At 35.4% G+C, this 13,216-nt stretch overlaps 1 protein-coding gene and 2 long non-coding RNA genes across 7 annotated transcripts in view; 1 reads left to right on the top strand and 2 right to left on the bottom strand.

Annotated features, from left to right (window-relative positions):
• LOC147842214 (uncharacterized) overlaps positions 1–13,216 on the bottom strand; it is a 115,981-nt gene that overhangs the window by 42,926 nt on the left and 59,839 nt on the right. The window lies entirely within an intron of this gene.
• Positions 1–13,216, top strand: part of mctp1b (multiple C2 domains, transmembrane 1b) — a 69,604-nt gene that overhangs the window by 33,285 nt on the left and 23,103 nt on the right. The window contains exons 6-10 of one of the 5 annotated variants that reach the window (XM_087271347.1): positions 1,585–1,623; positions 3,751–3,936; positions 7,727–7,857; positions 8,399–8,585; positions 12,185–12,278. In XM_087271347.1, the coding sequence (XP_087127473.1) occupies positions 1,585–1,623; positions 3,751–3,936; positions 7,727–7,857; positions 8,399–8,585; positions 12,185–12,278 (637 nt within the window). Of the gene's footprint in view, positions 1–1,584; positions 1,624–3,750; positions 3,937–7,726; positions 7,858–8,398; positions 8,598–12,184; positions 12,279–13,216 lie in introns of all 5 variants that reach the window. The other 4 variants (XM_087271351.1, XM_087271349.1, XM_087271350.1 and 1 more) reach the window with 4 other exon arrangements.
• Positions 12,016–13,216, bottom strand: part of LOC147842215 (uncharacterized) — a 5,259-nt gene continuing 4,058 nt past the window's right edge. The window contains exon 3 of the long non-coding RNA XR_015501667.1: positions 12,016–13,216. This exon is cut by the window's right edge and continues 890 nt beyond it. This is a non-coding gene — a long non-coding RNA (uncharacterized LOC147842215).

Raw genomic sequence — 13,216 nt, 5'->3', positions numbered from 1 at the left:
CACGTTCACCATTGAGATATATATTTTTTTAAATGACAGGGGTCGGTCCAAAAAAAAAAACAGAAAGTAAAATCAGACTAATAAAAAGATAATCATTATCACTGAAGATGTTTTTGGGGGCCTCTTTTTTGTTTTAACAAACTTTTCCCTCAGAGTTTTTCCCAAAGTTTTACAAAAACTTTCCTCCTTTCCCATGGCTGTTGCAATTTCTAGCCAATAATTATTGGTCATTCTGGCAAGCAGAAATGTAACTGTGATAGAAAATGGGTAAAAACCTGATTAGGTAGTATTATAGCTTACTGTACTATTCACTCTTTAAATAAATCCCACTATCATTCCCATTTTATCACTAAAATAAAGTGAACTAGTGTAGTGTTTTGTGAAGTACAGTAAAGTACTTCAATTACTCTGTTGTGGTAATACTATAGTTGCTATGGTTACACAACAAGTGTATTATAAACAAACTACCCAGTGCTTTAGTTTTTTTTTTTACAATATAGTAAACTTTAAAATTTACAATAAATTATTCTACAATTCACCACACTTTACTGTAGTAAAACTACACTGTATTTCATTTTATCAGTTCACTATTCTTAATACTACAGTATGCTGATGCATCTCTGGAAAAGCACAAAAGGAGTCAGACAGAGCGAGAGCAGATCATTCGCACGTGAGCAGCCAGTGTTTTGAGAGCTCGCAAGCAGTTTTGTCCATGAACAAAGAAAACCGTGAGCAGAGATTCGCTCTCTCGTATTACAGCGCACTTATAAAACTGCGCTTGCAACATGTCAGTGAAACAACGGCACACCCTACCAGCCGAAATCATGTCGCGCGCACTCAAAGCGAACTTCCGCAAACACATCGATGATGACACATTCGTCACGCGCACTGAGTTTAATAACAGAAAGATGATTGGCTGTTGCAAGTTGACTTTTTTGTAGTTGTAATACTGCATATTACAATTGGACTAGTGAAATAAAGAACTACAACACCCCAAAAACCTAACAACAACAACAAAAATAATTTAAATGAGCATTAGATTTAGTGATACATGGACATCGGAAAAATAAGACCTGTGCAAAAATATTTAAGACCTAGAACAGCAAATTTAAGACTTTTTAAAGCCATAAATTTCGATTTTTTTTAATTTAAGACTTTTTAATACTCTTTAAGACCCCTTGGGGACCCTGTACAGGTAAGTGTGTTGGAGCAGGGTTGAAACTAAACTGTGCAGGGCTTCGGCCCTCCAGGATTTGAGTTTGACACCCCTGCTATAGACCATTTCATTTCCTGCTTGCTGTTAAACTATTTAATATGTGTAAGAAGAGGCGATTCAATGATAACTTGGAGTTATAACAGCTCTCATAACATTATTCATCAATATGTGGAGCTTTTTGGACTCACAGAAGGTATGGGAATTTAAAATGTAAAACAGGAAATAAGTCAGGACCATTGTTATTATTTACATCCCTCAAAACGGTCTATACAAGTACTTCACATAATACTGTGCAATATTAGTAACTCAGTTGGATCCTGCTTCCAGTTATACAGTAACATGAGTGAACTGCTGTGTTGTTTTTGTAGACTGTGCTACTGAGGAGAAGCTGGAAGCGCTGCAGTAAGGTAAAAAAAGTAAGAGAGCGCTTGAGGAATCCTCTGACTGACTGCGGACACTATTTCACACACGGATTTACTAAACAGGGCCCGTGTTCATACAACATTTGATCTTAACACGAACGCTCCATTCACAGGGGGCGTCAGCGTCAACGCTTTCCATTCACTTTGAATGGGTGATGTCAGGCGTTGCTGAACTGCATTGTGGATCCGAAGATGGGACTTTCTCAAATTTTTAAGCGCCGACGAAAGCGTCAGCCAATCAGATCCCTTTATGCAAATACACCAGCTCAGACAGTAGCCGATTGCTCGCTAATTTCATTGGCTGATGCTGCTATGACGATCGCGTCAGCCCCAACTTCAGACACGCCCTCTGTCAAGCGTTGACTCTGAAGCCCAGTGTGAATGCACCGTAAGAGTTCTCCTAAAGAGCAGTGCACATTTTTAAATAACAGCATACATAGAAATGTGATATATGGAAATTACAGATATGTTCATAATTGGATTTCACATGTCCGGCCACATTATTAGGTACACCTTACTGGAGCCGGTTTGGACCCTTTGTGCCTCCAGAACTGCCTTAATCCTTCATGGTGTGGATTGAACAAGCTACTGGAAATATTCCTCAAAGATTTTGCTCCATAATGACATGATAGCATCACACAGTTGCTGCAGATTTGTCGGCTGCACATTCATGATGCAAATCTCCCGTTCCACCACATCCCAAAGCTGCTCTATTGGATTGAGATCTGGGGACTGTGGAGGCCATTTGAGCACAGTGAACTCATCGTCATGTTCAAGAAACCAGTCTGAGATGATTGAGCTTTATGACATGCTGCCTTATCCTGCTGGAAGTAGCCATCAGAAGATGGAGACACTGTGCTCATAAAGGGATGGACATGGTCAGCAGCAATACTCAGGTAGGCTGTGGCGTTGATGCTCAATTGGCACTAATGGACCCAAGGTGTCCTTCTCACCATTACACCACCACCAGCTTGAGCTGTTGATACAAGGCAGGATGGATCCATGCTTTCATATTGTTGAGGCCAAATTCTACATGCCTAAATGCATTGAGTTGTGATTGGCTGATTAGAAATTTGCGTTAACGAGCAGTTGGACAGGTGTACCTAATAAAGTGGCCGGTGAGTGTATAACTATAACCAATGCATTATCTGTGTTCATGGCTTTACATTACTAAACATTTCAGTAGCACCACATGAGTATTTGTTATGACACAATCGGTTGTTAAATCTGGCCACTGATTCATATTTTGCATAATGACTTCAAAGGGAAATCGGTCAGTACCAAATATCATCACAGGGGTCAGAAGTGCAGCAGTCCGGTCAGAGGATGGAGAGTTTTATCCGCGTACGGCTTCATTAGATCTCTCCTGGTGACGGTTCAAGGCTTTCTGTAGACATTGGCATTTCATGCTTCTAGTGAGCCAGTCATTACTCGGTGTTATCATCCATGGTGTTTGTGAAGGCATTGCGCACCCTTTCAATCGTCCACTGAGGAGCCATTACAGTATTGAGAGCATTAGTCTTAAAGGGATAGTTCACTCAAAAATGAAAAGGTGCTGTTAATGGGTTAGTTCACCCAAGTTATCTCATGATTCAAAGGCGCATATGACTATATGACTGGTATTTTATGAATTATCACTGGCTTTTGGGTGACGCAAGGGCTCAGTGGTTAGCACTGTCGCCTCACAGCAAGAGCGTGGTTAGCCCAAAGAGCATTTCACGCCTCCAAAAGCCACCATATTCACTGCATTTAATCTTCCTCTTCTAAGAAGCAACTCATTTATTAGAGAAGAAAAAAAACCACGATGGGATAATGAAATTTCAGCCTTGCTCTGCTTCATAATGAGTGTTGAATAGTTTACTCATCATCAACTTGAGCTTCTGCAGGAGTCCTATACAGTAGGTTGTAATGAAGACCACAACTCCCATAATTCCACACTCAGTCACAGAGTCATTAAAATACACCTTTGATTGTTGTGAATACACTCCCTCTAGTGGCCAAAATTGCATACTGCCTTTAACAGCAATTTTCGAGTGAACTATCTCTTGAAAGCTGCTCTAATGCATGCTAGTTGTTGAGATGTTGAATGTTTTGTGCTGTTTTGGACTGAAGCAGCAGCAGCAGCAGATGCAGCAGCAGAGTCCCCGTCTGTCAGATCTGCACAGAAAGCCTCAGATGTGGAAGGGTATTGTGAGCATTAGACTCATCGAGGGACGAAATCTCATCGCGATGGACCAGAATGGCTTCAGCGACCCTTACGTCAAGTTCAAACTGGGCCCTCAGAAGTACAAGAGCAAGGTGAGGCATTGAATATAGCAAATGTAAGTCTGCATGAACCGGAAGTTGTTGAGACTTTTATTTCAGTATGTTGATGTGCTTCCAACTGAAACAGAATATTGAGTTGGGGCGGGGCTCAAAGAGATAAAGAACCATTAAAAATATACACTATTAAAATATCTGGTCATTTTTGACCCGGGGAGATATGGAGCACCATTAGTGTCAAAAATAAATACTATTTGAAAATCAGCATGAACCAGAAGTTGCAGAGACTTTTATTTCAATATGTTGATTTTCTTCATAATATTAAGTAGACGGCGGAGCTTTATGGAACAAAATCAATGCCAAAAGTCTTGAATTAAAAAGCTTGTTGAATATCACAAACTGAAAAAAATAATACACCGTATTAACAAGTTCTTGCATTTTAATGACTTGAATTCCAGGGTTTGTATTTTTAGGTCCTGAAATTGAACACATCTGTTTATTTAAGCTGTGAATATTTCAACGAAAAATATTTCAAACACGTTTTCATACTTAAAAATTCAATAATTCATATTCAATTTTTAGATTTCACTTACAAAATATTCAATACCCTTTAAAAATACAATGTATAATATTCAAAAAGTGATTTTCAGTTCATTTTATTTCAGTTCAAATATTCGCTTCCATAAATTCAGTGGATCAAATTCGACTGTTAAAATTCAACATTACATCCGGGAACTGCAGGAGAAGCAATAGATTGCAGAGTAAAGATCGCCAGCTGCTCTAGCTTTCACCAGCAGGTGGAGATGGAATAATGTCAGATTTTTAACCCAGTAAACAGGCGAGAAAAAGGCAAATAAAGGCACAAAAGTAGCATTTAATATAAATATCAATGCTTTGGACATTATAAATGATAAAAAGTATGAGCAAAATGAGTAAATGAGGTTTTAGTCATCTATATTTGCCCTTATGTAACGGAAGCCAGCTGGTGATCGCGTAAATCTCAGTTCTCGGATCCAGTGACAGACGTTGTTCTGCAATCTTTAGCATCCTCGATCGGAGCCTGTCTCCCATGCCGGCTCGCTCCCTGCTCGGACCGGTGTAGTTACTTGCACATAAACCGTCTTTTGATGAATATGATGTTACACATTGTCTATCTTTATTGACTCTTTCTGCCATAGACGCGAAGTATTATATTGACAGCTAAAGAATATAAACGTAAGAGTAGAGAGGAGACAAAATATAATAATAATAATAATAATACAAAATAGATAAACATTGACAGGGCTAAGAGCAATTACGAACAAAGATATTCAAAAGCAGAGAGATTTTATGAGAATGTCACACAAAACAGTTTACTTGGAACAAATATAGATGACTAAAACCTTATTTACTCATTTTGCTCATACTTTTTATCATTTATAATGTCCAAAGCATTGATATTTATATTAAATGCTACTTTTGTGCCTTTAATAGCCTTTTTCTCGCCTGTTTACTGGGTTAAAAATCTTACATTATTCCATCTCCACCTGCTGGTGAAAGCTAGAGCAGCTGGCGATCTTCACTCTGCAATCTATTGCTTCTCCTGCAGTTCCCGGATGTAATGTTGAATTTTAACAGTCGAATTTGATCCACTGAATTTATGGAAGCGAATATTTGAACTGAAATAAAATGAACTGAAAATTACTTTTTGAATATTATACATCGTATTTTTAAAGGGTATTGAATATTTTGTAAGTGAAATCTAAAAATTGAATATGAATTATTGAATTTTTAAGTATGAAAAAGTGTTTGAAATATTTTTCGTTGAAATATTCACAGCTTAAATAAACAGATATGTTAAATTTCAGGACCTAAAAATACAAACCCTGGAATTCAAGTCATTAAAATGCAAGAACTTGTTAATACGATGTATTATTTTTTTCAGTTTGTGATATTCAACAAGCTTTTTAATTCAAGACTTTTGGCATTGATTTTGTTCCACAGAGCTTTTTTGTGCATTAGTGAGCTTTAAAAACCTCAAAGAGATTTAAAAAAACATTTTAAAAATACATTATTAGATTATCTGGTCATTTTTGACCCGGGTAAATATGGAGCACCATTAGTACTAATACTAATTAAAAATCTGCATGAACCTGATTTTGCAGAGATTTTTATTTCAATAGGTTGATTTGCTTCAGGATATTGAGTAAGGGGCAGGGATTTTTTGTGCATTAGTAAGCTTTAAAAACCTCAAAGAGATAAAAAAAATACATTAAAAAAATACATTATTACATTATCTGATCATTTTTGACCCGGGTAGATATGGAGCACCATTAGTGTCAAAAATATTAATACTGATTTAAAATCTGCGTGAACTGTAAGTTGCTGAGACTTTTATTTCAATATGTTAATTTGCTTTGAGATATTGAGTAGGGGGTGGAGCATTTTTGTGCATCAGTAAGGTTTAAAAACCTCAAAGAGGTAAAAATAAATAATTAAATTAAAGAATACAATATTTGATTATCTGTTTTTTTTTGACCCTGGTAAATATGGAGCACCATTAGTGTCAAAAATACTAATACTAATTTAAAATCTGCGTGAACCTGATTTTGCAGACATTTATTTCAATATGTTGATTTGCTTCAGGATATTAAGTAGGCGGCGGAGCTTTTTGGTGCATCAGTGAGCTTTAAAAACCTCAAAGAGATTTAAAAAAACATTTAAAAATACATTATTAGATTATCTGGTCATTATTGACCCGGGTAAATATGGAGTACCATTAGTGTCAAAAATACTAATACTAATTTAAAATCAGCATGAACCAGAATTTGCAGAGACTTTTATTTCAATATGTTGATTTGCTTAGTAATATTAAGTAGGGGGCAGGGCTTTTTTTGTGCATTAGTAAGCTTTAAAAACCTCAAAGAGATTAAAAAATACATTAAAAATAATACATTATTACATAATCTGGTCGTTTTTGACCCGGGTAAATATGGAGTACCATTAGTGTCAAAAATAAATGCTAATTTAAAATCTGCATGAACCAGAAGTTGCTGGGACTTTTATTTCAATACGTTGATTTGCTTTGTAATATTAAGTAGGAGGCGGGGCTTTTTTGTGCATCAGTAAGCTTTAAAAACTTCAAAAAGATTAAAAAAAAAAATAAATAATACATTATTACATTATCTGGTCATTTTTGACCCGGGTAGGTATGGAGCACCATTAGTGTCAAAAATACTAATACTGATTTTAAATCTGCGTGAACCTGATGTTGCCGAGACTTTTATATCAATATGTTGATTTGCTCCGGGATATCAAGCAGATGCTTCTATTTACAACTACCATAACTTTTTTTTTTCAGTGGATTAATGCGCACAGATTAATTGTTCACCTAAAGAAAAACTGAGTAGGAAACATATATTGCAAATTTTGACATTTAAAATAAAATTAAATAAAACGAATACTTGAATAAAATGTTCAGTTTAATACAGATACAGAGAAAAATAAAGAAGCTACTCGGAAATTCCCAGTTTCTCTAGATTTATTATTAGAATTGCTATTGAAGCTTTATACATATAAAGTCAACGATGATAATGACTTTATAAAAAAGTTTATTTTAATTTATTGTTTCAATATATGCGTTAATATTTAAAACAGTATCTATTTAATTATCCATCAGTATTTCGTATTATTTCTTTAAATGTGTGTAATATTTTTGTTGTATAAATAATAAATGTATTTACGTATTTAATCAATCAATTAATTAATCATGAATAATAAATAAAATTTAATTTAAAACAGAAAACATAGAGTTAATATAATAACCCAGTAATTCTCGTCTAAACAGACAATTCCCAAAACCCTGAACCCGCAGTGGAGGGAGCAGTTCGACCTGCATCTGTACGATGAGGAGGGAGGAATTCTGGAGATTTCTGTCTGGGATAAAGACATCGGGAGGAGAGATGACTTCATCGGCCAGTGAGTCTGATTTACATCTCTATATCTTATTGATATACAGTTAAAGTCAGACTTATTTGATTATTTCTCCAATTTCTGTTCATACAGAGATTATTTCTTCAACGCATTTCTGCACATAATAGTTTTAATAACTCGACTCTGATGACCATTTTCTTTTATCTTTGTCATGATGACAGTAAATAATATTAGCCTAGCTCTTCTTCAAGACACTAGTGTTCAGCTTAAAGTGACATGTAAAGGCTTCACTAGGGTAATTAGGGTAAGGTTAGGGTAATTAGGCAAGTCATTGTATAACAGGGGTTTGTTCTGGAGACAATCCAAAACTAATATTGCTGAAGGGGCGAATAATATTTACCTTTAAAACTATTAAAACTGCTTTTATTCTAGCCGAAATAAAACAAATCAGACTTTCTCCAGAAGAACAAATATTAGAGGAAATACAGTAAGAAATTCCTGAATCTGTTCCACATCATTTGGGAAATATTTGATCAGTGTTTTCCAATATCGTGCAGCGCTGGTACTAACTTTTTGACTATTTGAGGTGTGAGCTGGAGCTGTGGAAGCTGAGCCGAGAGAAGACCCACAAGCTGGAGCTGCATCTGGAGGAGGACAAGGGCACGCTGGTGCTCCTGGTGACGCTCACCGCTACAGCCACCGTCTCTATCTCTGACCTGTCTGTAAACCTGCTGGACGACCCAGACCAGCGGCAGCACATCAGCAGGAGATACGTGAGTCCTGAAGTATGATGGCTTTTGTGCTTGGTTTTGTGTTCATTTTACATTTCTTGTTGACTCAATGAATGCCTCCTTAATTGTAAGTCACTTAATGACTAAATGTGAATGAAAATAAGTGCTGGGTGTGATGAGTAAGGGTGGGAATCTTTATAGGGAGTGATTTGAGGTTTACAAAACGATTCTCTTCGATCTAAAAACATTTATTCATTCATTTTTCTTCAGCTGAGTTCCTTATTTTTCAGGGGTCGCCATGGTGGAATGAACCACCAACTATTCCAGCCTATGTTTTACGCATCGGATGCCCTTCCATCCTAACAATATACACTCACCGGCCACTTTATTAGGTACACCTTACTTACATCAGAGATGCTCTTCTGCAGAGCTCGGTTGTAACGAGTGCTTATTTGAGTTACTGTTGCCTTTCTATTAGCTGGAACCAGTCTGGCCATTCTCCTCTGACCTCTGGCCTCATCAACAAGGCATTTGCGCCCACAGAACTGCCGCTCACTGGATATTTCCTCTTTGTCAGACCATTCTCTGTAAACCCTAGAGATGGTTGTGCATGAAAATCCCAGTAGATCAGCAGTTTCAGAAATACTCAGAGCAGCCCGTCTGGCAGCAACAACCATGCCACGTTCAAAGTCTCTTAAATCCCCTTTCTTCCCCATTCTGATGCTCGCTTTGAGTTGCTGCCATGTCAACGAGCAGATGGACAGGTGTACCTAATAAAGTGGCCAGTTAGTGTATAATTAAATGTCTATAGAGAAACTAAAAGATGAAAACATGGCATGAAAGTATGACACAAGATCCTTTTCTTTCATACTGTCATGTTGTGTGCATCCATTTCCTTCACAAGAGTTAAAAAAGGTTGCCAGACCCTCTGATAGCATGCCTTATATTCTCCAACGTAAGATGAGACATGACTTCTCTCATCACTAAAGCAAGTATTAACTTATAATTTCCCTATTACTTCTGCTGTCCATTTACATATTTACAACTTCAACCAGAATTAGAGTTTCTGTGCATTAGAGTTCTGTCTTCGTAAAAAAAACATTTCTTTTATTAAAGATGAACAAGCTATAAATTCTGTAAAACAACCATATTTTAAACATTATTTAAATAAAAGCTCCCAAAAAAGGCCAAACTAGTAGCGCTCAGTGCTGTAGTACACTTCAATTACCAGAAGGGGGCGTAAGCTGACCACAGTCCAGTGCATGTAACGGGTCAGCCCTGCAGTAACTCTCACAAAAGGCACATATCTCTCCTTTCACTGCCAGTCTTTGTGCTGAAACGCTAACAGAAGCCCACCACCAGCGCAGACTCTGCATAATGAAGATGTGTTGCTGAGAGGCAGCAGATAATCCAGCGTGGCGGCTCAGATTTGGGCGTCTCAATGGCTTTGACGTGGACACAAAACTGCTGGCGGACTCTGACAGCGGATTAGAGAAAGTTAGAGGCAAAATAGAGCTGTCAGGAACGCATGGATGCAGGCATGGGCCGGTTTAAGATTCTGACTGTATAAACCTTGGATAAAAATATCAATGTGTTGTGATTACTGCTATAAAATATGTTCCTTTTAAATGTCTGGGTAACTTTTTCCTCCACTGAAGTCAATATATTTGATTTTAAGACGCATTTTAAAATGTTTTGGTGCAGAAAACATGTCAGGCTAAATAATTACAGTAAATTATTGACTTCTACTGTCTTTATTACTTCCAAAAACACTGATTTATTTACAAGGCATCTTTGGAGATCTGTCTTTTTTATGTATTTATTGACTTCATTGAATAAATGACAATAAAAAAGAAAAGATTGGCACTATTTTTGTGTATTTTAACAGGAAAACACAATAATTGAAGCAAGATAATGCCAGAAGTTTAGAAAAAGACATAATTTTAGGCTACAAAAAGTCATTCAACGTGTCCCGAAGGGACTACATTTTTATTGTATTTATTGACTTAATTTAATTAAGGATCAACAGTAACTTTTGCACGCTATTTTAGTGTATTTTCATGGCAAAACACAAGATCTAAAGCAAAATAATTCCAGAAGTCTTGAAAACGACGTCACTAAAATCATTTTGGGCTACAAATATAAAAAAAGTGTCTGCTAATTCCTGGAGAGACTGCTTTTTTATTGTATTTATTGACTTTATTAAATAAATCACAGAAAAAAAATAAAAATATTGACACTATTTGTGTGTTTTAACAGCAAAATACAAGAACCGAAGCAAAATAATTTTAGAAGTTTTGAAAAAGACGTCACAAAATCATTTTAGGCTACAAATACATTAAAAAGTGCCTGCTAAATCCTGGAGAGACTAATTTTCTATTATATTTATTGACTTATTTAAATTAAGGACCAAAAACTGAAATTTTTGCACGCTATTTTAGTGTATTTTCATGGCAAAACACAAGATCTAAAGCAAAATAATGCCAGAAGTTTTGAAAACGATGTCACTAAAATCATTTTGGGCTACAAATATAAAAAAAGTGTCTGCTAAATCCTGGAGGGACTGCATTGTTATTGTATTTATTGACTTTATTAAATAAATGACAAACAAAAAAAAAATATATAATGACACTTTTTGTTTTGCCCTATGCAAGAACTAAAGCAAAATAATGGCAGAAGTTTTGAAAAAGGCCTCACAAAATCAGTCATTTTAGGCTACAAAAATAAAAGATCTCTGCTAAATCCTTAAGGAATTGAATTTCTAGTGTTTTTATTGACTTATTAAATTAATGATCAACAAAATAAATTTTGCACGCTATTTTAGTGTATTTTCATGGCAAAACACAAGAACTGAGGCAAAATAATTCCGTGTAGGTTTTGAAAAAGACGTAATTTTAGGCTATAAATATCAAAAAGTGTCTGCTAAATCCTGGAGACACTTATTGAATTTATTGTCTTTATTAAATAAATGACAAACAAAAGAAAATATTGACACATTTTTTGTGTATTTTAACAGCAAAACACAAGAACTGAAGCAAAATACTGCCATAAGTTTAGAAAAAGACGTCACAAAATCAGTGATTTCAGGCTACAAATATAAATAAAGATCGAGGGACTGAATAATAATAATTCACAATTTTCCATTTTTATTGCATTTATTAACTTATTTTAATAAATGATGAACAAAATAAATTCGTGCACACTATTTTTGCATATTTTCACAGCAAAACAGAAGTACTAAAACAAAATAATGCCAGAAGTTTTGAAAAAGACGTCACAAAATCAGTGATTTTGGGCTAAAAATGTGAAGGAAAAAAAGTCTGTTAAATCCCAGAGAGACTGAATTTTTTATTATATTTATTAATATTATATTTATTGTCTTTATTAAATAAATGAAAAACAAAAGAAATAGTTGACACTACTTTAGTGTATTTTAACAGCAAAACACAAGAACTGAAGCAAAATAATGGCAGAAGTTTTGAAAAAGGCCTCACAAAATCATTTTAGGCTACAAATACAAAAAAGAGTGTCTGCCAAATCCTGGAGAGACTGAATTTCCATTGTATTTATTGACTTTATTAAATTAATGATCAACAAAAAGATCATTTCAGCCTCTAAGCGGTGTTTTTGTTGCTTTTCAGAGTCCGCTCAAGTCCTTCTTCAATCTGAAGGATGTGGGGATTTTGCAGGTGAAGATCCTGCGGGCCGAGGGGCTGATGGCTGCTGATGTCACAGGTAAAAACATGTCACTTCCTGTATTATAGAGGCATGCTTTCACCAATGAACAATATACAGTTCAAGTCAGAATTATTATCCCCTCTGTTTATTTTTACCCCAATTTCTGTTTAACGGAGAGAAGATTTTCTTCAGCACATTTCTAATCATAATAGTTTTAATAACTCATCTCTAATCACTGATTTATTTTCTCTTTGCCATGATGACAGCACATAATATTAGACTAGATACTGCTCAAGACACTAGTATTCAGCTTAAAGTGACATTTAAAGGCTTTACTAGGGTAATTAGGGTAAAGTTAGGGTAATTAGGCAAGTCATTGTATAACAGTGGTTTGTTCTGGAGACAATCCAAAACAGATATAATAATATTGACCTTAAAATGCCTTTAAAACAATTAAAAACTTCTTTTAATACTACACAACACCAACCCTGACAATATAGCACTTTAAACTATTACAAATGTTTAAGGTTAAAAATTGTTATGCAAAAAAAGGGTAATGCAAAAGCAGAATGTTCCCAACTTTTTCCTAATATTGTTTAGTAACACTTGTATAATATAATATTGGTCCATTAGTTGATGTTAGTTAATGCATTTACTAACATTACTAATCATGAGCAATCTTGTGCAGCAGTCATAAATCATAGTTAATCAACATTTACTAATAATTTGACAAGGAACAAATGGGCTACTCATCATTCTTGTTTGAATTGAAAAATTTGGATCTGGCAACCCTGACCATAAGGTTTCATTTAGAGTGGAAGTGAAGCAGTCAGTCAAGACTATATTATTTTGTAAATTGATTAACACTTGAGAATGAAATATATATTACAACCCTAATTAATGTTACCATTTTAAAGAGAAAATGGCATGTTTTACTACAGTTTTTACTGCAAGGGCGCCGCCATCTTGCAATATCGCTGTGCCTGATGTCACGG

Source organism: Danio rerio, chromosome 10 (assembly GCF_052040795.2).
Source record: "Danio rerio strain M-AB ecotype USA chromosome 10, GRCz13ab, whole genome shotgun sequence".
Lineage (NCBI taxonomy): Eukaryota > Metazoa > Chordata > Actinopteri > Cypriniformes > Danionidae > Danio > Danio rerio.
This window is presented reverse-complemented; position numbering and strand designations above follow the sequence as displayed.